The sequence below is a fragment of the Scyliorhinus torazame genome, chromosome 28, assembly GCF_047496885.1.
Source record: "Scyliorhinus torazame isolate Kashiwa2021f chromosome 28, sScyTor2.1, whole genome shotgun sequence".
In the NCBI taxonomy this organism is placed as follows: Eukaryota; Metazoa; Chordata; class Chondrichthyes; order Carcharhiniformes; family Scyliorhinidae; genus Scyliorhinus; species Scyliorhinus torazame.
In genome coordinates this window covers 40742963-40770171 of record NC_092734.1, presented here as the reverse complement: position 1 = coordinate 40770171, position 27209 = coordinate 40742963, and the positions used below count along the sequence as shown (strand labels likewise).

Here is a 27209-nt window from a genome sequence, read left to right as displayed (position 1 = left end):
ATCGACAAATGGGAGCCGGTTTGTTGTTGATCAGAATCGAGATTATCAGAAAGATGCAAAGATAAAAACAGCTTCTAATGGCAGGAAGCTGAAAGCAGACTGAGATCTGGCAGGTCCTTTGAGTTCGCGCTGGGCGGATTAACTGGGCGGTGCCAGAGTCGGCAGTGAGTTTGTCAAACTGGCCCCGGTGTTGGTGAGGAAGCGGGTGAAGTGCTGGACGGGCAGCTGGGCACTCGGAGGATGTTCACCTTCACTGTGACAGTGGCCACAGGCAGCCAGTGGTTTGCAGGCACTGATGATTATATTTACCTGACCCTGGGTGGGGGGTGAGGGCTGCAGTGATAAAACCCTCCCTGGACAAACCACTTTACAATGACTTCGAGCGAGGAGCGGTGAGTTAAAACTCTTTCTAACCCCTCACACTGACTCAGGAATAACTCTATCCCCCTCCCAATTTAACCCTTCACATTCCTCCCTGCTCTCTCTCTCTCTACCTTTCATCTCTCCTTAAATTTCCGCCACACGCCCCCATTTATATTCTCCACTGAAACTCTCTTCTTTCGCTGTCCCCCCTCCCTCTCCTCCCCGTCCCCCCTCCCTCTCCTCCCCGTCCCCCCTCCCTCTCCTCCCCGTCCCCCCCTCCCTCTCCTCCCCGTCCCCCCTCCCTCTCCTCCCCGTCCCCTCCCTCCCTCTCCTCCCCGTCCCCCCCTCCCTCTCCTCCCCGTCCCCCCCTCCCTCTCCTCCCCGTCCCCCCCTCCCTCTCCTCCCCGTCCCCCCCTCCCTCTCCTCCCCGTCCCCCCTCCCTCTCCTCCCCGTCCCCCCCTCCCTCTCCTCCCCGTCCCCCCCTCCCTCTCCTCCCCGTCCCCCCCCTCTCCTCCCCGTCCCCCCCTCCCTCTCCTCCCCGTCCCCCCTCCCTCTCCTCCCCGTCCCCCCCTCCCTCTCCTCCCCGTCCCCCCCTCCCTCTCCTCCCCGTCCCCCCCTCCCTCTCCTCCCCGTCCCCCCCTCCCTCTCCTCCCGTCCCCCCCTCCCTCTCGCTCCCCGTCCCCCCCTCCCTCCTCTCCCGTCCCCCCCTCCCTCTCCTCCCCGTCCCCCCCTCCCTCTCCCCCCTTCCCCCCCTCCCTCTCCTCCCCGTCCCCCCTCCCTCTCCTCCCCGTCCCCCCTCCCTCTCCTCCCCGTCCCCCCCTCCCTCTCCTCCCGTCCCCCCTCCCTCTCCTCCCCGTCCCCCCTCCCTCTCCTCCCCGTCCCCCCCTCCCTCTCCTCCCCGTCCCCCCCTCCCTCTCCTCCCCGTCCCCCCCTCCCTCTCCTCCCGTCCCCCCTCCCTTCTCCTCCCCGTCCCCCCTCCCTCTCCTCCCCGTCCCCCCCTCCCTCTCCTCCCCGTCCCGCCTCCCTCTCCTCCCCGTTCCCCCCTGCCCTCTCCTACCTCACTCTCCCCATCTCACCTCCCTCCTCCCACAGCCCTCACTTCCTTTCCCATCTCCCCCTCTCCAGCGCACGTTCCTCACTCCCATCTCCCTCTATCCCCATCTCCCTCTCCCCCTCAGTCCCACATCTCCCTCTCCCCCCCATCTCCCTCTATCCCCCATCCTCTCTCCCCCATCTCCCTCTCTCCCACCTCTCCCCCACCCCATCCCCCTCCCTCTCTCTGCCTATCCCCTCCCTTTCCCCTTCTCTCTCTCTCTCTCTCTCCCATCCAATCTGCCCTCCCTGTCGAAGGGTATCTTTAGCTGTGTTATGTGTTCCGAGGTCTGTAATGGGCACTTTCTCTGTCTTTAGTCATGTCTGTCTCGTTCCTAAAGAGAGGGAGCTGCAGTTGGGAGCTGGAGCCTTCAGATGGCTTGTGGCGAAGTTCCATTGGTGATGTGCCTCTGAACCCGCTGTGAGCCCTCCCGCCACAACAGGATAGAATTGGAGGATGTTGAAGGAACTCTTTCACGTTGCACATTTATCCGAATGGACCCGGGTGTGGAGAGCAGCTCCGATCACAGTCCGTGTTTCAGTGAGCGTGTCGATGCGATCTGATAAATCGGAGCTTCCATCTCCGGCAGGAGGAATGTGGGGTGGGATTCTCCGACGCGCCAGCCTGCCGATGAGGTTTCCCATTGTGGGCACCCCAAGCCGTGGGGAAACCCGCTGACGGAGAATCCCGCCCCAGTGTGTCAATGGCTCCGATCATTCTGCCTGTGAGACATACGATGGGAAATATTCAGTCCCTCATGGCTCTGGGACACTCTGCAATATGAAATCATTGAACATCCCCGTAACAACCACAAATCTGTGCGGAGTCTGCACGTTCTCCCCGTGTGTGCGTGGGTTTCCTCCGGGTGCTCCGGTTTCCTCCCACAGTCCCGAGATGCGCAGGTTAGGTGGATTACATAGAACATAGAACGATACAGCGCAGTACAGGCCCTTTCGGCCCACGATGTTGCACCGAAACAAAAGCCATCTAACCTACACTATGCCATTATCATCCATATGCTTATCCAATAAACTTTTAAATGCCCTCAATGTTGGCGAGTTCACTACTGTAGCAGGTAGGGCATTCACGGCCTCACTTGTGACATGAAAGGCAGAAGAAGGGCAGGGCCAATAAAAGGGACAGAGTTGTGGAATGGACCCGATAGTGATTGGGGCCAGGGAGAATCGCGTTTGTAACTGGCTGTGATCAATTGCCCCTTAAAAAGGTTAGGTGGGCTTACGGGGATAGGGCAAGGGTGTGGGACTAGGTAGGGTGCTCTTTCAGGGGGTTGGAGCAGACACGATGGGCCGAATGGCCTCCTTCTGCACTTTAAGGATTCTATGAATGTACGTCTCACGGCTCAGGTTCAGCAGTGCAGCCAAGGAACTTTCAGGAATACTTCATTGCAATTTAATTGATACCCTATTACAAACGCGATTCTCCCTGGCCCCAATCACTATCGATCCATTCCACAACTCTGTCCCTTTTATTGGCCCTGCCCTTCTTCTGAATAAGGAGATATCAAAAATAGCTGAAATGTCGTCACTCTGTTCATAGACAGGGGTGAGATCAGTTGTTATGCCCTCTCTAGGTCAATAACTCCATGTCCAAGTTTACGCTGAGCGTTTTCACAGTGAGTGAAGGGTTAGTACAGGAGGGCGACCTATCAAAGGTACGGAACAAAAACGTTAGCGCGACTGTAGATTCTGATCCCAACCTGTGTCCAGTGTAGGGATGACAGAAATCCTGCCCTGTATGTTTAGTGAATCATTCGATGTCTGAACTCCCTCACTGACTGAGGTGCAGTGTTGTGTGGTCCTGTGCAAACCACAAGTGACTTTCTGAACATTTCGAAATGAAAATTGCTTTGTCAGTTAAAGACCACATGAAAAACAAATTGCTTTTGTGTGCAGAGCGGTTCCTGATTGCAGCATGCATCAGAGAGCTACCGGATATATCCGACCTGCTGGATTTCCTGGTGTGACCTCGATCTCTAGAACAGGGGGCAAGGCCGGCACAGTGGTTAGCACTACTGCCTCACAGCACCCACGTTCGATTCCGGCCTCGGCTGGCTCCCTGTGTGGAGTTTGCTCGTTCTCCCCGTGTGTGCGTGGGTTTCCCCCGGGTGCTCCGGTTTTCCTCCCACAGTCCCGAGATGAGCAGGTTAGGTGGAGTGGCCGTGCTAAATTGCCCCTCAGTTCCAAAGATTGGATGGCGTGACAGGGGTAGGGCGGGGGAGTGGGCCTGGGTTGGGTGCTCTGCCAGAGGGCCGGTGCAGACTCAATGGGCCGAATGGCCTCCTTCTGCACTGTAGAGATTCTATGATTCTATGAAAGTAAGAAGCTGGTTCATTGGAGGGATTTGATTGGAAGCTGGTGACTGGCTTTCCCCAATTAAATACAGGAATGTCGGGTGCCGGTTTGAGAGGCAGTTGCTTTGCATCTGGGTTGAGGTATGTGTCTCTAACAAGTAACAGCATGTGCCTGGCATGAGGGACACCGAATTATTCCCACTCTGTTATCTGCCAATCCTCAATCCACGCTGATCCCACATCGTCCCAAATCCCACAAATCTTAATTTGAGGTGATAACCTCTTGTGTTGCAGCTTGCAAAGTGCTTTTGCAAAACCCAGGTGCGCAACATTAACCTGCTCCCCCCCCATCCAAAGTCACAGTTACGTCCACTTGAAATCTCAAAACAGATTTGCCAAACACCATTTCCCTATTTCTAAATCCGTGTTAACTCGATTTCACCCTGATCATTTTCTAAATGTTCCCCCCTGTCCAATCATACATTCTGCCGTTTGGGCCACTGCTGGTTTTAGAAATGAAATGAAATGAAAATCTCTTATTGTCACAAGTAGGCTTCAAATGAAGTAATTGTGAAAAGCCCCTAGTCGCCACATTCCGGCGCCTGTTTGGGGAGGCTGGTACGGTTTTAGGCTACCATGATGTTGAGATGCCGGCGTTGGACTGGGGTGAGCACAGTAAGAAGTCTTACAACACCAGGGTTTGTTCCAAATCACTAACTTTCGGAGCACTGCTCCTTGATTCACCTGTGGAAGGAGCTACTCTCCAAAGCTAGTGGTTTGAAACAAACCTGTTGGACTTTAACCTGGTGTAAAACTTCTTACGGTTTTAGGTTAACCATCATGTCGTTCTCCTTCATTGAATAGCGAAGACTTGTTTGGCTGCATGAGGATTGTTCCAGAATGGAGAGAATTAAAAGTAATGTGACCACTCTCCCCGCGGTGACCTCTTTTAAACCCCTCGCTTGGAGATCATAAGGTCCAGTGGATTTGGCAATTTTCAGTCACACCAACTTCTCAAACACTGTTTCCTTCTAAATGTCTATTTAACTTCCTCATTTTCACTGAACATTTGGTTGTCTGATATTTCAGGAGTTATTTGCCTGTCTCCGACTGCGAAAGCAGGCACAATATTTATTTTAACATCTCTACCATTTCCTTATTGACAATTACAGGGCGCAATTCTCCGGCTGTGCCCACCCAGCGACCGGACATCCCCGCCCGAGGTCAATGGACTGTTAGATGGTCCGCGTCCCGCCCCTTGGCGATCCTGCAGCGGGCGGGGCAGAAGAATCCAGCCGATACTTTCTCAGACCTCACCTCCCATGAGACCCAAATTCAACCTTTTCCTTTCCAACATCTCACTGGGCCATTTACTATCTGTTTTTGTGTCACTTGTCAGATTGCTCTCGTATTCCCTCTCCTTAATTTCCTGGTCCACCTTTGATTAATGTTAAAATCCTCCCAACCACCAGGCTCGCTATTATTTTTAAACCTCTATCCTTTGCTTCAATGTTATGGGTGCAATTCAACCAAAGGATTTCTAAGGGTCATTTTGGCCAACTTTGGCAGGGTGTTTTTGCTGACGGTTTTTTTGGAGATCCAGACTGGTTTTTACCCACACTTTACTACCCTGCCCGAGATTCCCGATGGCCGTTATGCCTCGCGGGATCGAACCAGATCTAACCACAATGGGCAGGGCCCGGTCTCGCATGGTTAATTGAGTTTGAAAACTCACTTAGCCATGTTGACTCAGGATGGAATGGATACCCGGTATCTACCCGCCTCGCCGAGGAGACCCCAGCCGAGCGCTGATTTGTATTGGTCTCCACAAACAGGGACCAGGAGTACCGGCACTTGGGGGGGGGGGGGGGGGGGGGGGGTCTCCCGGGGGGGAGGGGGGGTCTCCCGTGCTGAACCCTATGTTATTCTCTAAGTGTGAATAAAGATTGTAGACTTCCAGTTAACACAAATATTTTATTCAGTAGGTTTGTTCTGTTTCTAGAGCTTAACTAAATATAATACAGTCGCGAGGTATGACCAGTGAAGCTGAGGTAAGCTGCCTGTGCTGAGCTGTCTCTGCTGCTGCTGCTCACTAGCCCTGTGCTTCTGAAAGAGGCGGATCCTGCCTTGGGCTGGACCCTTTATACCCGTCTCTGATGCTGCCCTCTAGTGATGCTGTGGCTGTTACATCTGTGCTGCAGTCCCTGGTGTGTGCGCAGATGTATGTACAGGTGTACAGATCACTACATCCCCCCCCTTTTATTGGACATGTTTTCTAGATTGGCCTCAAGAAAACTGTACATAACAAGTGGTGAGAATATGCAAATCTGCACACTGTGATAAAAGTACAGAAACAATTAACTGTGTTGTGAGTCCATCCTGAGAAATGTCCATATTCGTCTTGCGCGTGTGTCGAAGTGTCGTCACAAATCTAGCCGGTCGCGTGTCTTACGGCTTCTGCTGGAGCGTCTTAACGGTGGAGGTGGGGATGACGGTTTGATGTCATTAAGATTACTGTCTGGCGTTGTGTGGCGAGGAACGTCCTGTGGACAAATGGACTCGGTCAAGTCCAGTGTGGGAAATACTGGCGTTGTAGGTCGAATCTCTAATAGATCCCGGCGGTTACAGCGAGAAGGTACTCCCGCAGACGATTTGACAATGTAGGACCGCGGTGCCTCCTGCCTGATCACCGTGGCTCAGACCATCTGCCTTCTGGGTCCCTGATTCTGACCATGTCACCTATTGTCAGTGGCTTGAGTGGGATCGCATGTTGATCGTAGTATAGTTATTGTTTGGAGCATGTCGTCGAGAACCGGTGCGTTGCCGGGTCTCGGAATTGCTTTGCCGGTAGGGTTGTCCGGGTGTCTCTGCCGAAGAGCATTTGCGCTGGCGACAGTCCTGAGCTCAATGCGGTTGCTCGGTACGATAACAGAGCGAGGTTGATGTCGGGACGTGACTCGGCTGCTTTGCTGATGAGCCGTTTAATGGTGTGGACACCTTTTTCCCCTGTTCCATTTGATTGCGGGGAGCGATTCTGCGTCGCACCGTTGTCTGTCCTCGACTGTTTCCTGTGTTTGTGGTATTGATTCTGTATGTCATTGTTTGTGAAAGCTGTTTTGCTTGTTTGTTCTGGAGCAGATGTGAATTTGTGAGATTCTTTAGCATGCCATGGCGTGTTTGTGGTCTTGTCATTGTTTCGCAGTGTGCAGTGGCATTGTCCTTCACATGCAGAGTTGTACCATGTTGTACATGTCGTTGTTTCATTGTTGTTGTTTCAGTTGTTTCTGTCTTTGTTGTTTTCGTTGGCGTTCTTGTTGTTGTTCTTTTTGTCGCGCTTGTTGATTCTTTTTTCGTTGTTTTCGCTTTTATTCTTGTTCTTTTTCTTGTCGTGCTTGTTGTTTCTGGGATGCTTCTTGTTGCTTTTGTCGTTCTTGTTGCGCTGCATGTTGCTTTTGTTGTTGCTGTTGTTGTTCTTGTTTCTGCTGTGCTTCTTGCGGTTTTTGTTGTTCTTGTTGCGCTCAATGAGTGTTCCATGTGGATGATTTGAGTCATTGTCACAGTTATTGGTGTCAGTGTCCGTTGTGGTATCTGCTACATTGAGTGTATCTTCTTGAGAATTGTGAGAATGATCTGATGTTGCGATGATGTTGGTGACATCAGTCATTTGTGTGGATTCGATTCCTCTTCTTTGCTTCCTTGGTGCTCCTCTGCTAGAGTCATTTCTGGTTCACTTGAATCATCATTGATCTCGTTGTGCTCCTTTTCTGGAGTCAAAATCTTCAGGATTTCATTTGACGTGGTCTCTCTGGACTCATGAGTAGCCCTCCTCTGATTATTGAGTGCTTCTGTGCAGACGAGCTGAGATCTGTCAGTCTCGCTGTGATGCTGCGCATCCTGTATGGGAATTGTGATTTCTTTGTCACTTGTCTCACATACAGTGGGTAGACATTCAGTGTCTTTTCCTGGTGGCTCAAATAAGCTTGATAGATCTTCATGGTCTTGTACATGCATGGTGTTCGCTATGGAGTGTTTGCTTGCTTCCATTTTTGAGTCTGTCACCGAGCTGTCTGTGGAGGATTGCGTCGCTCTCTTTGTGGAGTCCTTCATTGCTCTCTCTGTGGAGTCCTTCATCGCGCTCTCTGTGGAGTCTGTCATCGCTCTCTCTGTGGAGTCCTTCATCGCTCTCTCTGTGGAGTCTGTCATCGCTCTCTCTGTGGAGTCCTTCATCGCTCTCTCTGTGGAGTCCTTCATCGCTCTCTCTGTGGAGTCCTTCATCGCTCTCTCTGTGGAGTCCTTCATCGCTCTCTCTGTGGAGTCCTTCATCGCTCTCTCTGTGGAGTCTGTCATCGCTCTCTCTGTGGAGTCTGTCATCTCTCTCTCTGTGGAGTCTGTCATCGTGCTCTCTGTGGAGTTTGCCATCGCTCTCTCTGTGGACTCCTTCATCGCTCTCTGTGTGGAGTCTGTCATCGCTCTCTTTGTGGAGGCTTGTGTCGCTCTCTTTGTGGACTCTTTCATCGCTCTCTCTGTGGAGTCTGTCATCGCTCTCTCTGTGGAGTCTGTCATCGCTCTCTCTGTGGAGTCTGTCATCGCTCTCTCTGTGGAGTCTGTCATCGCTCTCTCTGTGGAGTCTGTCATCGCTCTCTCTGTGGAGTCCTTCATCGCTTTCTCTGTGGAGTTCGTCATCGCTCTCTCTGTGGACTCCTTCATCGCTCTCTCTGTGGAGTCCTTCATCGCTCTCTCTGTGGAGTTCGTCATCGCTCTCTCTGTGGAGTCCTTCATCGCTCTCTGTGTGGAGTCTGTCATCGCTCTCTTTGTGGAGGCTTGTGTCGCTCTCTTTGTGGACTCCTTCATCGCTCTCTCTGTGGAGTCTGTCATCGCTCTCTCTGTGGAGTCTGTCATCGCTCTCTCTGTGGAGTCTGTCATCGCTCTCTCTGTGGAGTCTGTCATCGCTCTCTCTGTGGAGTCCTTCATCGCTTTCTCTGTGGAGTTCGTCATCGCTCTCTGTGGACTCCTTCATCGCTCTCTCTGTGAAGTCTGTCATCGCTCTCTCTGTGGAGTCTGTCATCGCTCTCTCTGTGGAGTCTGTCATCGCTCTCTCTGTGGAGTCTGTCATCACTCTCTCTGTGGAGTCTGTCATCGCTCTCTCTGTGGAGTCTGTCATCGCTCTCTCTGTGGAGTCTGTCATCGCTCTCTCTGTGGAGTCTGTCATCGCTCTCTCTGTGGAGTCTGTCATCGCTCTCTCTGTGGAGTCTGTCATCGCTCTCTCTGTGGAGTCTGTCATCGCTCTCTCTGTGGAGTCTGTCATCGCTCTCTCTGTGGAGTCTGTCATCGCTCTCTCTGTGGAGTCTGTCATCGCTCTCTCTGTGGAGTCGTGCAGTGTTCTCGCTGTAGAGTTGATCTGTGCTCTTTCAACTGAGTCGTTCTGTGCTCTCTGTGTGGTAGTGTGGATGAGCAGAGAGATCTCGGTGTCCATGTACATAGATCCCTGAAAGTTGCCACCCAGGTTGAGAGGGTTGTTAAGAAGGCGTACGGTGTGTTAGCTTTTATTGGTAGAGGGATTGAGTTTCGGAGCCATGAGGTCATGTTGCAGCTGTACAAAACTCTGGTGCAGCCGCATTTGGAGTATTGCGTGCAATTCAGGTCGCCGCATTATAGGAAGGATGTGGAAGCATTGGAAAGGGTGCAGAGGAAATTTACCAGAATGTTGCCTGGTATGGAGGGAAGATCTTATGAGGGAAGGCTGAGGGACTTGAGGCTGTTTTCGTTAGAGAGAAGAAGGTTAAGAGGTGACTTAATTGAGGCATACAAGATGATCAGAGGATTGGATAGGGTGGACAGTGAGAGCCTTTTTCCTCGGATGGTGATGTCTAGCACGAGGGGACATAGCTTTAAATTGAGGGGAGATAGATATAGGACAGATGTCAGAGGTAGGTTCTTTACTCAGAGAGTAGTAAGGGCGTGGAATGCCCTGCCTGCAACAGTAGTGGACTCGCCAACACTAAGGGCATTCAAATGGTCATTGGATAGACATATGGACGATAAGGGGATAGTGTAGACCGGCTTCAGAGTGGTTTCACAAGTCGGCGCAACATCGAGGGCCGAAGGGCCTGTACTGCGCTGTTATGTTCTATGTTCTAAGGGGCAATGTAGCATGGACAATCCACCAAACCTGCACATCTTTGGACTGTGGAAGGAAACTGGAGCAGCCGGAGGAAACCCACGCAGTCACAGAGAACTTGCAAACTCCACACAGGTGGCGGAAAGCGTCATAGATCGCAGTTATGTAAATGTGGTCACACCCAAGGTGCAGGCAGAGAAATGGGTGACCACCAGAAAGGGCAGGCAGTCAGTGCAGGAATCCCCTGTGGTTGTCCCCCTCTCGAACAGGTATACCCCTTTGGATACTGTCGGGGGGGGATAGCCTATCAGGGGAAAACAGCAGCAGCCAGAGCAGTGGCACCACGGCTGGCTCTGATGTTCAGAAGGGAGGGTCAAAGCGCAGAAAAGCAATAGTAATAGGGGACTCTATAGTCAGGGGCACAGATAGGCGCTTCTGTGGACGTGAAAGAGACTCCAGGATGGTATGTTGCCTCCCTGGTGCCAAGGTCCAGGATGTCACCGAACGGGTAGAGGGCATCCTGAAGTGGGAGGGCAAACAGGCAAAGGTCGTTGTACATATTGGTACTAATGACATAGGCAGGAAGTGGCATGAGGTCCTGCAGCAGGAGTTCAGGGAGCTAGGCAGAAAGTTAAAAGGCAGGACCTCTCGGGTTGTAACCTCGGGATTACTCCCTGTGCCACATGCCAGTGAGGCTAGAAATAGGAAGATAGAGCAGCTAAACACCTGGCTAAACAGCTGGTGTAGGAGGGAGGGTTTCCGTTATCTGGACCACTGGGAGCTCTTCCGGGGCAGGTGTGACCTAGAAATAAGGACGGGTTGCATCTAAACTGGAGAGGCATAAATATCCTGGCCGCGAGGTTTGCTAGTGTCACACGGGAGGATTTAAACTAGTATGGCAGGGGGGTGGGCACGGGAGCAATAGGTCAGAAGGTGAGAGCATTGAGGGAGAACTAGGGAATAGGGCCAGTGTGGCCCTGAGGCAGAGCAGACAGGGAGAAGTTGCTGAACACAGCGGGTCTGGTGGCCTGAAGTGCATATGTTTTAATGCAAGAAGTATTACGGGTAAGGCAGATGAACTTAGAGCTTGGATTAGTACTTGCAACTATGATGTTGTTGCCATTACAGAGACCTGGTTGAGGGAAGGGCAGGATTGGCAGCTAAACGTTCCAGGATTTAGATGTTTCAGGCGGGATAGAGGGGGATGTAAAAGGGGAGGCGGAGTTGCGCTACTGGTCAGGGAGGATATCACAGCTGTACTACGGGAGGACACCTCAGAGGGCAGTGAGGCGATATGGGTAGAGATCAGGAATAAGAAGGGTGCAGTCACAATGTTGGGGGTTTACTACAGGCCTCCCAACAGCCAGCGGGAGACAGAGGAGCAGATAGGTCGACAGATTTTGGAAAAGAGTAAAAGCAACAGGGTTGTGGTGATGGGAGACTTCAACTTCCCCAATATTGACTGGGACACACTTAGTGCCAGGGGCTTAGACGGGGCAGAGTTTGTAAGGAGCATCCAGAAAGGCTTCTTAAAACAATATGTAGACAGTCCAACTAGGGAAGGGGCGGTACTGGACCTGGTATTGGGGAATGAGCCCGGCCAGGTGGTAGAAGTTTCAGTAGGGGAGCATTTCAGGAACAGTGACCACAATTCAGTAAGTTTTAAAGTGCTGGTGGACAAGGATAAGAGTGGTCCTAGGGTGAATGTGCTAAATTGGGGGAAGGCTAATTATAACAATATTAGGCGGGAACTGAAGAACCTAGATTGGGGGCGGATGTTTGAGGGCAAATCAACATCTGACATGTGGGAGGCTTTCAAATGTCAGTTGAAAGGAATTCAGGACCGGCATGTTCCTGTGAGGAAGAAGGATAAATACGGCAATTTTCGGGAACCTTGGATAACGAGAGATATTGTAGGCCTCGTCAAAAAGAAAAAGGAGGCATTTGTCAGGGCAAAAATGCTGGGAACAGACGAAGCCTGTGTGGAATATAAGGAAAGTAGGAAGGAACTTAAGCAAGGAGTCAGGAGGGCTAGAAGGGGTCACGAAAAGTCATTGGCAAATAGCGTTAAGGAAAATCCCAACGCTTTTTACACGTACATAAAAAGCAAGAGGGTAGCCAGGGAAAGGGTTGGCCCACTGAAGGATAGGCGAGGGAATCTATGTGTGGAGCCAGAGGAAATGGGCGAGGTACTAAATGAATACTTTGCATCAGTATTCACCAAAGAGAAGGAATTGGTAGATGTTGAGTCTGGAGAAGGGTGTGTAGATAGCCTGGGTCACATTGAGATCCAAAAAGACGAGGTGTTGGGCGGCTTAAAAAATATTAAGGTAGATAAGTCCCCAGGGCCTGATGGGATCTACCCCAGAATACTGATGGAGGCTGGAGAGGAAATTGCTGAGGCCTTGACAGAAATCTTTGGATCCTCACTGTCTTCAGGTGATGTGCCGGAGGACTGGAGAATAGTCAGTGTTGTTCCTCTGTTTAAGAAGGGTAGCAAGGATAATCCAGGGAACTACAGGCCGGTGAGCCTGACTTCAGTGGTAGGGAAATTACCGGAGAGAATTCTTCGAGACAGGATCTACTCCCATTTGGAAGCAAATGGACGTATTAGTGAGAGGCAGCACGGTTTTGTGAAGGGGAGGTCGTGTCTCACTAACTTGATAGAGTTTTTCGAGGAGGTCACTAAGATGATTGATGCAGGTAGGGCAGTGGATGTTGTCGATATGGACTTCAGTAAGGCCTTTGACAAGGTCCCTCATGGTAGACTAGTACAAAAGGTGAAGTCACACGGGATCAGGGGCGAGCTGGCAAAACAAAGAACAAAGAACAAACAAAGAAATGTACAGCACAGGAACAGGCCCTTCGGCCCTCCAAGCCCGTGCCGACCATACTGCCCGACTAAACTACAATCTTCTACACTTCCTGGGTCCGTATCCTTCTATTCCCATCCTATTCATATATTTGTCAAGATGCCCCTTAAATGTCACTATCGTCCCTGCCTCCACTACCTCCTCCAGTAGTGAGTTCCAGGCACCCACTACCCTCTGCGTAAAAAACTTGCCTCGTACATCTACTCTAAACTTTGCCCCTCTCACCTTAAACCTATGCCCCCTAGTAATTGACCCCTCTACCCTGGGGAAAAGCCTCTGACTATCCACTCTGTCTATGCCCCTCATAATTTTGTATACCTCTATCAGGTCGCCCCTCAATCTCCTTCGTTCCAGTGAGAACAAACCGAGTTTATTCAATCGCTCCTCATAGCTTATGCCCTCCATACCAGGCAACATTCTGGTAAATCTCTTCTGCACCCTCTCTAAAGCCTCCACATCCTTCTGGTAGTGTGGCGACCAGAATTGAACACTATACTCCAAGTGTGGCCTAACTAAGGTTCTATACAGCTGCAACATGACTTGCCAATTCTTATACTCAATGCCCCGGCCAATGAAGGCAAGCATGCCGTATGCCTTCTTGACTACCTTCTCCACCTGTGTAGCCCCTTTCAGTGATCTGTGGACCTGTACTCCTAGATCTCTTTGACTTTCAATACTCTTGAGGGTTCTACCATTCACTGTATATTCCCTACCTGCATTAGCCCTTCCAAAATGCATTACCTCACATTTGTCCAGGTTAAACTCCATCTGCCATCTCTCCGCCCAAGTCTCCAGACAATCTAAATCCTGCTGTATCCTCAGACAGTCCTCATCGCTATCCGCAATTCCACCAACCTTTGTGTCGTCTGCAAACTTACTAATCAGACCAGTTACATTTTCCTCCAAATCATTTATATATACTACAAAGAGCAAAGGTCCCAGCACTGATCCCTGTGGAACACCACTGGTCACAGCCCTCCAATTAGAAAAGCATCCCTCCATTGCTACCCTCTGCCTTCTATGGCCTAGCCAGTTCTGTATCCACCTTGCCAGTTCACCCCTGATCCCGTGTGACTTCAGTGTTAACCCAGGCCCCTGACACTGTGAGACAGCAGTGTTAACCCTGGTCCCTGGCACTGTGAGACAGCAGCGTTAACCCGGATCCCTGGCACTGTGAGACAGCAGTGTTAACCCGGGTCCCTGGCACTGTGAGGCAGCAGTGTTAACCCGGGTCCCTGGCACTGTGAGACAGCAATGTTAACCCGGGTCTCTGACACTGTGAGACAGCAGTGTTAACCTAGGCCCCTGGCACTGTGAGACAGCAATGTTAACCCGGGTCTCTGACACTGTGAGACAGCAGTGTTAACCCGGGTCTCTGGCACTGTGAGACAGCAGTGTTAACCCGGGTCTCTGGCACAGTGAGACAGCAGTGCTAACCCGGGTCACTGGCACTGTGAGACAGCAGTGCTAACTCAGGTCCCTGGCACTGTGAGGCAGCAGTGCTAACCCGGGTACTTGGCACTGTGAGGCAGCAGTGCTAACTCGGCTCCCTGGCACTGTGAGGCAGCAGTGCTAACCCGGGTACCTGGCACTGTGAGGCAGCAGTGCTAACCCTTGTCCCTGGCGCTGTGAGACAGCAGTGCTAACTCGGGTCCCTGGCACTGTGAGGCAGCAGTGCTAACCCTTGTCCCTGGCGCTGTGAGACAGCAGTGCTAACTCGGGTCCCTGGCACTGTGAGGCAGCAGTGTTAACCCGGGTACCTGGCACTGTGAGGCAGCAGTGCTAACCCTTGTCCCTGGCGCTGTGAGAAAGCCGTGTTAACCCGAGTCCCTGGCACTGAGACAGCAGTGTTAACCCGGGTCCCTGGCACTGTGAGGCAGCAGTGTTAACCCAGGCCCCTGGCACTGTGAGACAGCAGTGTTAACCCGGGTCCCTGGCACTGTGAGACAGCAGTGCTAACCCGGGTCCCTGGCACTGTGAGACAGCAGTGTTAACCCAGGCCCCTGGCACTGTGAGGCAGCAGTGTTAACCCGGATCCCTGGCACTGTGAGACAGCGGTGTTAACCCGGGTCCCTGGCACTGAGACAGCAGTGTTAACCCGGGTCTCTGGCATTGTGAGACAGCAGTGTTAACCCAGGTCCCTGGCGCTGTGAGGCAGCAGTATTAACCCAGGTCCCTGGCACTGTGAGGCAGCAGTGTTTACCCGGGTCCCTGGCACTGTGAGACAGCAGTGTTAACCCGGGTTCCTGGCACTGTGAGACAGCAGTGTTAACCCGGATCCCTGGCACTCTGAGGCAGCAGTGCTAACCCGGCTCACTGGCGCTGTGAGACAGCAGTGTTAACCCGAGACCCTAGCACTGTGAGACAGCAGTGTTAACCCGGGTCCCTGGCGCTGTGAGACAGCAGTGTTAACCCGGGTCCCTGTCACTGTGAGGCAGCAGTGTTAACCCGGGTCCCTGTCACTGTAAGACAGCAGTGTTAATCCCGGTCCCTGGCACTGTGAGACAGCAGTGTTAACCCGGGTCCCTGGCACTGTGAGGCAGCAGTGTTAACCTGCTTCCCTGGCACTGAGACAGCAGTGTTAACCTGGGTCCCTGGCGCTGTGAGACAGCAGTGTTAACCCGGGTCCCTGGCGCTGTGAGACAGCAGTGTTAACCCGGGTCCCTGGCACTGTGAGGCAGCAGTGTTAACCCGGATCCCTGGCACTGAGAGACAGCAGTGTTAACCCGGGTCCCTGACACTGTGAGACAGCAGTGTTAACCTGCTTCCCTGGCACTGAGACAGCAGTGTCAACCTGGGTCCCTGGCACTGAGAGACAGCAGTGCTAACCCGGGTCCCTGGCACTGTGAGACAGCAGTGTTAACCCGGAGCCCTGGCACAGTGAGACAGCAGTGTTAACCCGGGACCCTGGCACTGTGAGACAGCAGTGTTAACCCGGGTCCCTGGCACTGTGAGACAGCAGTGCTAACACGGGTCCCTGGCACTGTGAGACAGCAGTGTTAACCCGGGTCTCTGACACTGTGAGACAGCAGTGTTAACCCGGGTCCCTAGCACTGTGAGACAGCAGTGTTAACCCGGGTACCTGGCACTGAGACAGCAGTGTTAACCCGGGTCCCTGGCACTGTGAGACAGCAGTGCTAACCCGGGTCCCTGGCACTGAGAGACAGCAGTGTTAACCCGGGTCCCTGGCGCTGTGAGACAGCAGTGTTAACCCGGGTCCCTGGCAGTGAGAGACAGCAGTGTTAACCCGGGTTCCTGGCGCTGTGAGACAGCAGTGTTAACCCGGGTCCCTGGCACCGTGAGGCAACAGTGTTAACCCGTGTCCCTGGCACTGAGAGACAGCAGTGCTAACCCGGGTCCCTGGCACTGTGAGACAGCAGTGTTAACCCGGGTTCCTGGCGCTGTGAGACAGCAGTGTTAACCCGGGTCCCTGGCACCGTGAGGCAACAGTGTTAACCCGTGTCCCTGGCACTGAGAGACAGCAGTGCTAACCCGGGTCCCTGGCACTGTGAGACAGCAGTGCTAACACGGGTCCCTGGCACTGTGAGACAGCAGTGTTAAACCGGGTCTCTGACACTGTGAGACAGCAGTGTTAACCCGGGTCCCTGGCACTGAGACAGCAGTGTTAACCAGGGTCCCTGGCACTGTGAGACAGCAGTGCTAACACGGGTCCCTGGCACTGAGGGACAGCAGTGTTAACCCGGGTCCCTGGCACTGTGAGACAGCAGTGTTAACCCGGGTCCCTGGCATTGTGAGACAGCAATGTTAACCCGGGTCCCTGGCACTAAGACAGCAATGCTAACCCGGGTCCCTGGCACTGTGAGACAGCAGTGCTAACCCGGGTCCCTGGCACTGTGAGACAGCAGTGCTAACACGGGTCCCGGGCACTGTGAGGCAGCAGTGTTAACCCGAGTCCCTGGCGCTGTGAGACATCAGTGTTAACCCGGGTCCATGGCACTGAGACAGCAGTGCTAACCCGGGTCCCTGGCACTGTGAGACAGCAGTGCTAACACGGGTCCCTGGCACTGTGAGACAGCAGTGCTAACACGGGTCCCTGGCACTGTGTGTCAGCAGTGTTAACCCGGGTCCCTGGCACTGTGTGACAGCAGTGTTAACCCGGGTCCCTGGCATTGTGAGACAGCAGTGTTAACCCGGGTCCCTGGCACTGTGTGACAGCAGTGTTAACCCGGGTCCCTGCCACTGTGAGACAGCAGTGTTAACCCGGGTCCCTGGCACTGTGTGACAGCAGTGCTAACCCGGGTCCCTGGCACTGTGTGACAGCAGTGTTAACCCGGGTCCCTGGCACTGTGAGACAGCAGTGTTAACCCGGGTCCCTGGCACTGTGAGACAGCAGTGTTAACCCGGGTCGCTGGCACTGTGAGACAGCAGTGCTAACCCGGGTCCCTGGCACTGTGAGACAGCAGTGCTAACACGGGTCCCTGGCACTGTGTGACAGCAGTGCTAACCCGGGTCCTTGGCACTGTGAGACAGCAGAGTTAACCCGGGTACCTGGCACTATGAGGCAGCAGTGCTAACCCTTGTCCCTGGCACTGTGAGGCTGCAGTGCTGACCCTGGTACCTGGCACTGTGAGACAGCAGTGTTAACCCGGGTCCTGGCGCTGTGAGACAGCAGTGTTAATCTTGTTCCCTGCCGCAGTGAGGCAACCGTGTTGACCTGGGTCACTGGCGCTGTGAGGTAGCAGTGCTAACCCGGGTCCCTGGCACTGTGGGACAGCAGCAGTGTGAACCCGAGACCCTGGCGCTGTGAGACAGCAGTGTTAACCCGGGTCCCTGGCACTGTGAGACAGCAGTGTTAACCCGGGTCCCTAGTGCTGTGAGACAGCAGTGCTAACACGGGTCCCTGGCACTGTGAGACAGCAGTGCTAACCCGGGTCCTTGGCACTGTGAGACCGTAGTGTTAACCCGGGTCGCTGGCACTGTGAGACAGCAGTGTTAACGCGGTCCCTGGCACTGTGACACAGCAGTGTTAACCCGGGTCCCTGGCACTGTGAGACAGCAGTGTTAACCCGTGCCCCTGGATCTGTGAGACAGCAGTGTTAACCCGGGTCCCTGGCGCTGTGAGACACAGTGTTAACCCGAGTCCCTGGCACTGTGAGACAGCAGTGTTAACCCGGGTCCCTGGCACTGTGAGACATCAGTGCTAACCCGGGTCCCTGGCACTGTGAGGCAGCAATGCTAACTCGGCTCACTGACGCTGTGAGACAGCAGTGTTAACCCGGGACCCTAGCACTGTGAGACAGCAGTGTTAACCCAGGTCCCTGGCACTGTGAGACAGCAGTGTTAACCCGGGTCCCTGGCACTGTGAGGCAGCAGTGTTAACCCGGGTCCCTGTCACTGTAAGACAGCAGTGTTAATCCCGGTCCCTGGCAGTGTGAGACAGCAGTGTTAACCCAGGTCCCTGGCACTGTGAGACAGCAGTGTTAACCCGGGTCCCTGGCACTGTGAGGCAGCAGTGTTAACCTGCTTCCCTGGCACTGAGACAGCAGTATTAATCCCGGTCCCTGGCACTGTGAGACAGCAGTGTTAACCCGGGTCCCTGGCACTGTGAGACAGCAGTGCTAACACGGGTCCCTGGCACTGTGACACAGCAGTGTTAACCCGGGTCTCTGACACTGTGAGACAGCAGTGTTAACCCTGGTCCCTGGCACTGTGAGACAGCAGTGTTAACCCGGGTCCCTGGCACTGTGAGACAGCAGTGTTAACCCGGATCCCTGGCACTGAGAGACAGCAGTGTTATCCCCGGTCCCTAGTGCTGTGAGACAGCAGTGTTAACCCGGGTCCCTGGCAATGTGAGACAGCAGTGTTAACCCGGGTCCCTAGTGCTGTGAGACAGCAGTGCTAACACGGGTCCCTGGCACTGTGAGACAGCAGTGCTAACCCGGGTCCTTGGCACTGTGAGACAGCAGTGTTAACCCGGGTCGCTGGCACTGTGAGACAGCAGTGTTAACCCGGTCCCTGGCACTGTGACACAGCAGTGTTAACCCGGGTCCCTGGCACTGTGAGACAGCAGTGTTAACCCGTGCCCCTGGATCTGTGAGACAGCAGTGTTAACCCGGGTCCCTGGCGCTGTGAGACAGCTGTGTTAACCCGGGTCCCTGGCACTGTGAGACACAGTGTTAACCCGAGTCCCTGGCACTGTGAGACAGCAGTGTTAACCCGGGTCCCTGGCACTGTGAGACATCAGTGCTAACCCGGGTCCCTGGCACTGTGAGGCAGCAGTGTTAACCCGGATCCCTGGCACTGTGAGACAGCAGTGCTAACCCGGGTCCCTGGCACTGTGAGACAGCAGTGTTAACCCGGGTCCCTGGCACTGTGAGGCAGCAGTGTTAACCCCGGTCCCTGGCACTGTGAGGCAGCAGTGTTAACCCGGGTCCCTGTCACTGTAAGACAGCAGTGTTAATCCCGGTCCCTGGCAGTGTGAGACAGCAGTGTTAACCCAGGTCCCTGGCACTGTGAGACAGCAGTGTTAACCCGGGTCCCTGGCACTGTGAGGCAGCAGTGTTAACCTGCTTCCCTGGCACTGAGACAGCAGTATTAATCCCGGTCCCTGGCACTGTGAGACAGCAGTGTTAACCCGGGTCCCTGGCACTGTGAGACAGCAGTGCTAACACGGGTCCCTGGCACTGTGACACAGCAGTGTTAACCCGGGTCTCTGACACTGTGAGACAGCAGTGTTAACCCTGGTCCCTGGCACTGTGAGACAGCAGTGTTAACCCGGGTCCCTGGCACTGTGAGACAGCAGTGTTAACCCGGATCCCTGGCACTGAGAGACAGCAGTGTTATCCCCGGTCCCTAGTGCTGTGAGACAGCAGTGTTAACCCGGGTCCCTGGCAATGTGAGACAGCAGTGTTAACCCGGGTCCCTAGTGCTGTGAGACAGCAGTGCTAACACGGGTCCCTGGCACTGTGAGACAGCAGTGCTAACCCGGGTCCTTGGCACTGTGAGACAGCAGTGTTAACCCGGGTCGCTGGCACTGTGAGACAGCAGTGTTAACCCGGTCCCTGGCACTGTGACACAGCAGTGTTAACCCGGGTCCCTGGCACTGTGAGACAGCAGTGTTAACCCGTGCCCCTGGATCTGTGAGACAGCAGTGTTAACCCGGGTCCCTGGCGCTGTGAGACAGCTGTGTTAACCCGGGTCCCTGGCACTGTGAGACACAGTGTTAACCCGAGTCCCTGGCACTGTGAGACAGCAGTGTTAACCCGGGTCCCTGGCACTGTGAGACATCAGTGCTAACCCGGGTCCCTGGCACTGTGAGGCAGCAGTGTTAACCCGGATCCCTGGCACTGTGAGACAGCAGTGCTAACCCGGGTCCCTGGCACTGTGAGACAGCAGTGTTAACCCGGGTCCCTGGCACTGTGAGGCAGCAGTGTTAACCCCGGTCCCTGGCACTGTGAGGCAGCAGTGTTAACCCCGGTCCCTGGCACTGTGAGTTAAATTGTTGACCTCCAGAAGGGTTCACGGTTGTGTAGGAGTCAGTGAGGCAAGTGGAATTGACGCCACCATTCGATTGGCCATTCTACGGCAGGACAGGCCCGAGGAGCTCAATTAATGGCTTTCCAACTCTTATCTTCTGCTGTCAGGTTGGTCATAGGGAACACTCCAGGAAATGCGTGTGCAGTCAACATAACTGGGCAATATCCTAACACTGCCTGTTCCTGCTGCTCGCTCTGTACAGCGAGGGAGATGTAACGGTTTGTGCTGGTGTGAGAGCCTCGGTGACCTGTCTGGGGGAGCAGTGACCTGTCTGGGGGAGCAGTGACCTGTCTGAGGGAGCAGTGCCCTGTCTGAGGGAGCAGTGCCCTGTCCGGGGGAGCAGTGACCTGTCTGGGGGAGCAGTGACCTGTCTGGGGGAGCAGTGACCTGTCTGGGAGCAGTGCCCTGTGCGGGGGAGCAGTGCCCTGTGCGGGGGAGCAGTGCCCTGTCTGGGGGAGCAGTGCCCTGTCTGGGGGAGCAGTGCCCTGTCCTGGGGAGCAGTGACCTGTCTGGGGGAGCAGTGCCCTGTCTGGGGGAGCAGTGCCCTGTCCTGGGGAGCAGTGACCTGTCTGGGGGAGCAGTGCCCTGTCTGGGGGAGCAGTGCCCTGTCTGGGGGAGCAGTGCCCTGTCTGGGGGAGCAGTGCCCTGTCCGGGGGAGCAGTGACCTGTCTGGGGGAGCAGTGACCTGTCTGGGGGAGCAGTGCCCTGTCTGGGGGAGCAGTGACCTGTCTGGGGGAGCAGTGACCTGTCTGGGGGAGCAGTGCCCTGTCTGGGGGAGCAGTGCCCTGTCTGGGGGAGCAGTGCCCTGTCTGGGGGAGCAGTGCCCTGTCTGGGGGAGCAGTGCCCTGTCTGGGGGAGCAGTGACCTGTCTGGGGGAGCAGTGCCCTGTCTGGGGGAGCAGTGACCTGTCTGGGGGAGCAGTGACCTGTCTGGGGGAGCAGTGACCTGTCTGGGGGAGCAGTGACCTGTCTGGGGGAGCAGTGACCTGTCTGGGGGAGCAGTGACCTGTCTGGGGGAGCAGTGACCTGTCTGGGGGAGCAGTGACCTGTCTGGGGGAGCAGTGACCTGTCTGGGGGAGCATTGACCTGTCTGGGGGAGCATTGACCTGTCTGGGGGAGCATTGACCTGTCTGGGGGAGCATTGACCTGTCTGGGGGAGCATTGACCTGTCTGGGGGAACATTGACCTGTCTGGGGGAGCAGTGCCCTGTCCGGGGGAGCAGTGACTTGTCCGGGGGAGCAGTGACCTGTCTGGGGGAGCAGTGCCCTGTCCTGGGGAGCAGTGACCTGTCCTGGGGAGCAGTGACCTGTCTGGGGGAGCAGTGACCTGTCTGGGGGAGCAGTGACCTGTCTGGGGGAGCAGTGCCCTGTCTGGGGGAGCAGTGCCCTGTCTGGGGGAGCAGTGCCCTGTCTGGGGGAGCAGTGCCCTGTCTGGGGGAGCAGTGCCCTGTCTGGGGGAGCAGTGCCACACAAACACAGTCAATTTTTTTATTTTTATTTGTTTTTGGGATGTGACCAAGAAGGTAGATGAGGGCATATGTCATGGACTTTAGCAAAGCCTTTGACAAGGTACCGCATGGTAGGTTGTTGCAGAAGGTTAAAGCTCACGGGATCCAGGGTGAGGTTGCCAATTGGATTCAAAATTGGCTGGACGACAGAAGGCAGAGTGTGGTTGTAGAGGGTTGTTTTTCAAACTGGAGGCCTGTGACCAGTGGTGTGCCTCAGGGATCGGTGCTGGGTCCACTGTTATTTGTGATTTATATTAATGATTTGGATGAGAATTTAGGAGGCATGGTTAGTAAGTTTGCAGATGACACCAAGATTGGTGGCACAGTGGATAGTGAAGAAGGTTATCTAGGATTGCAACGGGATCTTGATCAATTAGGCCAGTGGGCCGACGAATGGCAGATTGAGTTTAATTTAGATAAATGTGAGGTGATGCATTTTGGCAGATCGAATCAGGCCAGGACCTACTCAGTTAATGGTATGGCGTTGGGGAGAGTTATAGAACAAAGAGATCTAGGAGTACAGGTTCATAGCTCCTTGAAGGTGGAGTCGCAGGTGGACAGGGTGGTGAAGAAGGCATTCGGCATGCTTGGTTTCATTGGTCAGAACATTGAATACAGGAGTTGGGACGTCTTGTTGAAGCTGTACAAGACATTGGTACGGCCACACTTGGAATACTGTGTGCAGTTCTGGTCACCCTATTATAGAAAGGATATTATTAAACTAGAAAGAGTGCAGAAAAGATTTACTAGGATGTTGCCGGGACTTGATGGTTTGAGTTATAAGGAGAGGCTGGATAGACTGGGACTTTTTTCCCTGGAGCGTAGGAGGCTTAGGGGTGATCTTATAGAGGTCTATAAAATAATGAGGGGCATAGATAAGGTAGATAGTCAACATCTTTTCCCAAAGGTAGGGGAGTCTAAAACTAGAGGGCATAGGTTTAAGGTGAGAGGGGAGAGATTCAGAAGGGCCCAGAGGGGCAATTTCTTCACTCAGAGGGTAGTGAGTGTCTGGAATGGGCTGCCAGAGGTAGTAGTAGAGGCGGGTACAATTGTGTCTTTTAAAAAACATTTAGATAGTTACATGGGTAAGATGGGTATAGAGGGTTATGGGCAAAGTGCGGGCAACTGGGACTAGCTTAATGGTAAAAACTGGGCGGCATGGACTGGTTGGGCCGAAGGGCCTGTTTCCATGCTGTAAACTTCTATGATTCTATGTGGACCTTTACTTATTGCCCATCCTTGAGGGCATTTAGGAGACGACCACATTCTGTGGGTCTGGAGTCACGTGGAGTGCAAAGAAGGTTCTCCAGGATGCTGCCTGGTCTGGAGGGTGTTGGCTATGTGGAGACGGTGAATAAACTCGGATTGTTTTCACTGGAAAGACGGAGGCTGAGGGGAGACCTTATAGAAGATGAGGGGCAGAGACAGGGTGGATAGTCAGAGGCTTTTTGCAAGGCTGGAAAACTCAATAACAGGGGTCACAGGTTCAAGGTGAGAGGGGAAAGGTTAGGGGAGATGTGCGGGGGAAGGTTTTTTACTCCGAGGGTGGTGGGTGAGGGGGTCAGGGGTTACGGGAAGAAGCTCGGGAATGGGGATTGGTAAAATATCAGCCATGATTGAATGGCGGAGCAGACTCGATGGGCCGAGTGGCCTAATTCTGCTCCTATGTCTTATGGTCTGTGTGGAGTCCACACATCCTCCCCGTGTCTGCGTGAGTTTCCGCTTGTGCTCCGGTTTCCTCCCACAGTCCAGTGATGTGCAGGTTGGGTGTGGTTACAGGGATAGTGCGGGGGAGTGGGCCTGGGGAGGGTGGTCTTTCGAAAGGTCAGTGCAGATTCAATGGGCCGAATGGCCACCTTCTGCGCTGTGGGGATTGTGTGGGATTCTAGCTCTGGTTTGGCAGATGCAGAAACTGTTGTTTGATATGTGGTCCTGTTCAGTCCTGATTGATGGTCAGACCTGGAAGGAGGGCCCTGTCAGTCAAGTCTTCATGGCTGCAGTTTGTGACAGTCCCACATTGTGGCCCAGTGCCCGCTCGCTGCCCGCTTCATGCTCAGCACAACGCTAACTTTCTCCTTCGTGTTGGAACAGGTGGACTCATACGAACTGATCGTGTCGGACGATATCGGAGAGATCCTGTTGGTGAAGATTGAGAAACGCAAGTACTGGGTTCACGACGACTGGTATTGTAAATACATCACGATAAAGACCCCCACGGGAGAGTATATGGAATTCCCCTGCTACCGATGGGTTACTGACCACAAGGAAATCGAGCTACGGGATGGACACGGTTAGTATTGTGGAAGAAGGTGTAGCACTGGGACAACAGGTTTGACCCCGCCTCTCTGCCCTGTTCGCTGTTTGTCGTGGGTCACAGCGTTGTCCCTGGGCTAGAGGGAGGAAAGGTCAATGAGACCACCATGATCCCCATCGAGTCACCCCCAGCTTCAAACTGTTCCTGACACGAGGCGGAGTCCCCAGGGTTCCAAGCCCCGTCTTAAAGGGGACTTCACCTTACATGAAGCTGTTCAAAAACAGCTTCTTCCCCACTGTTACCAGACTCCTAAATGACCCTCTTATGGACTGACCTCATTAACACTACACCCTGTATGCTTCATCCGATGCCAGTGCTTATGTAGTTACATTGTATATGTTGTGTTGCCCTATTATGTATTTTCTTTTATTCCCTTTTCTTCTCATGTACTTAATGATCTGTTGAGCTGCTCGCAGAAAAATACTTTTCACTGTCCCTCGGTACACGTGACAATAAACAAATCCAATCCAATCCCTATCAACCCGCTCACACCGCGACCATTTCACTGAGTGTGTGGCCGGGAGGCTGACATCCTGTACAGTGACGCCCCTCTTGGTTAAATAGCCTGCCGTCGTTTTGTTCAACGGCAATGCACGAGGTCTCTGGAACCCAGGCAGGGGTCCAATCAGAGCCTTCAGGAGACGGGCAGAGCAAATTAGGGGGAAGAGAAATATGTGTCCTGCCACCTGGAAAGATGAAGTTAATTTGGGATGGCAGCAGCCGGTTGGTCTGATTCCAGTCTCAGTTATACATCTCCGGAAACAGGGAGACTGTGGGCAGTGTCAGTCATCCTGAGCAATAGGGGAGGCAGTGGTCTAGGGGCTGGAATCGTAATCCAAACCATTGCTCCGGGGACCTGGATTCAAATCTCGCCAGGGCAAGTGGGGGAATTCAAATTCAATTCTTCAAAAATCTGGAATTAAAAGTCTGGTTATGAGCCTTGCTGATTGTGGTAAAACCCCATCCGGTTCACTAATGTCCTTTAGGGGCGGAAATCTGCCAGACCTGGTCTGGCCCAGGACAAAGAACATTACAACAACAGGCCCTTCGGCCCACCAAGCCTGCGCCAATCCAGATTCCTTATTTACACCTACTGCTTGTCGCCAAAACAATCTGTATCCCTCCATCCCCCATCTGTTCATGTGTCTATCGAGATACATCCCAAACCTTGCTATCGTGCCCGCCTCCACCCCCTCCACTGGCAACGCGTCCCAGACACCCACCCCCTCCACTGGCAACGCGTCCCAGACAACCACCCCCTCCACTGGCAACGCGTCCCAGACACCCACCACCTCCACTGGCAACGCGTCCCAGGCCCACCCCCTCCACTGGCAACGCGTCCCAGACACCCACCACCTCCACTGGCAACGCGTCCCAGGCCCACCCCTTCCACTGGCAACACGTACCAGGCCCACCCCCTCCACTGGCAACGCGTCCCAGGCCCACCCCCTCCACTGGCAACGCGTCCCAGACACCCACCCCCTCCACTGGCAACGCGTCCCAGACACCCACCACCTCCACTGGCAACGCGTCCCAGGCCCACCCCCTCCACTGGCAACGCGTCCCAGGCCCAACCCCTCCACTGGCAACGCGTCCCAGGCCCACCCCCTCCACTGGCAACGCGTCCCAGACACCCACCCCCTCCACTGGCAACGCGTCCCAGACACCCACCACCTCCACTGGCAATGCGTCCCAGGCCCACCCCCTCCACTGGCAACGCGTCCCAGACACCCACCACCTCCACTGGCAACGCGTCCCAGACACCCACCCCCTCCACTGGCAACGCGTCCCAGACACCCACCACCTCCACTGGCAACGCGTCCCAGACACCCACCACCTCCACTGGCAACGCGTCCCAGGCCCACCCCCTCCACTGGCAACGCGTCCCAGACACCCACCCCCTCCACTGGCAACGCGTCCCAGGCCCACCACCTCAGCAACGTGTCCCAGACACCCACCCCCTCCACTGGCAACGCGGCCCAGACACCCACCACCTCCACTGGCAACGCGTCCCAGGCCCACCACCCTCTGCGTGAAAAACTTCCCCCTCACGTCTCCCCTAACCTTTCCCCCTCACCTTGAACTCATGACCCCTGGGAAAAAGCTTCTGACTACCCACCCTGTCAATCCGTCTCGTAATTTTGCAAACCTCGATCAGGTCTCCCCTCAGCCTCCGTCTTTCCAGTGAAAACAATCCGAGTTTATTCACCGTCTCCACATAGCCAACACCCTCCAGACCAGGCAGGTCTCCCCGTGACTCCAGACCCACAGAATGTGGTCGTCTCCTAAATACCCTCAAGGATGGGCAATAAGTGAGGGCCCACATCCCAAAAACAAATAAAAATAAAAACATTGACTGTGTTTGTGTGGCACTGCTCCCCCAGACAGGGCACTGCTCCCCCAGACAGGGCACTGCTCCCCCAGACAGGGCACTGCTCCCCCAGACAGGGCACTGCTCCCCCAGACAGGGCACTGCTCCCCCAGACAGGGCACTGCTCCCCCAGACAGGGCACTGCTCCCCCAGACAGGGCACTGCTCCCCCAGACAGGGCACTGCTCCCCCAGACAGGGCACTGCTCCCCCAGACAGGGCACTGCTCCCCCAGACAGGGCACTGCTCCCCCAGACAGGGCACTGCTCCCCCAGACAGGGCACTGCTCCCCCAGACAGGGCACTGCTCCCCCAGACAGGGCACTGCTCCCCCAGACAGGGCACTGCTCCCCCAGACAGGGCACTGCTCCCCAGACAGGGCACTGCTCCCCCAGACAGGGCACTGCTCCCCCAGACAGGGCACTGCTCCCCCGCACAGGTCACTGCTCCCCCAGACAGGGCACTGCTCCCCCGCACAGGGCACTGCTCCCCAGACAGGTCACTGCTCCCCAGACAGGGCACTGCTCCCCAGACAGGGCACTGCTCCCCACACAGGGCACTGCTCCCCCACACAGGGCACTGCTCCCCCGGACAGGGCACTGCTCCCCCGCACAGGGCACTGCTCCCCCAGACAGGGCACTGCTCCCCCGCACAGGGCACTGCTCCCCCGCACAGGGCACTGCTCCCCCAGACAGGGCACTGCTCCCCCAGACAGGGCACTGCTCCCCCAGACAGGGCACTGCTCCCCCAGACAGGGCACTGCTCC

The 27209-nt window shown here is 54.7% G+C and overlaps 1 protein-coding gene across 1 annotated transcript in view; it reads left to right on the top strand.

The window, feature by feature from the left end:
• The first annotated feature begins 35 nt into the window (after window positions 1-35).
• Window positions 36-27209, top strand: part of LOC140403693 (polyunsaturated fatty acid 5-lipoxygenase-like) — a 164370-nt gene continuing 137196 nt past the window's right edge. Inside the window, 4 exon segments of the mRNA XM_072491871.1 lie at window positions 36-318; window positions 320-352; window positions 354-392; window positions 23853-24051. Coding sequence (XP_072347972.1) covers window positions 241-318; window positions 320-352; window positions 354-392; window positions 23853-24051 — 349 coding nt within the window. The 5' untranslated portion in view covers window positions 36-240.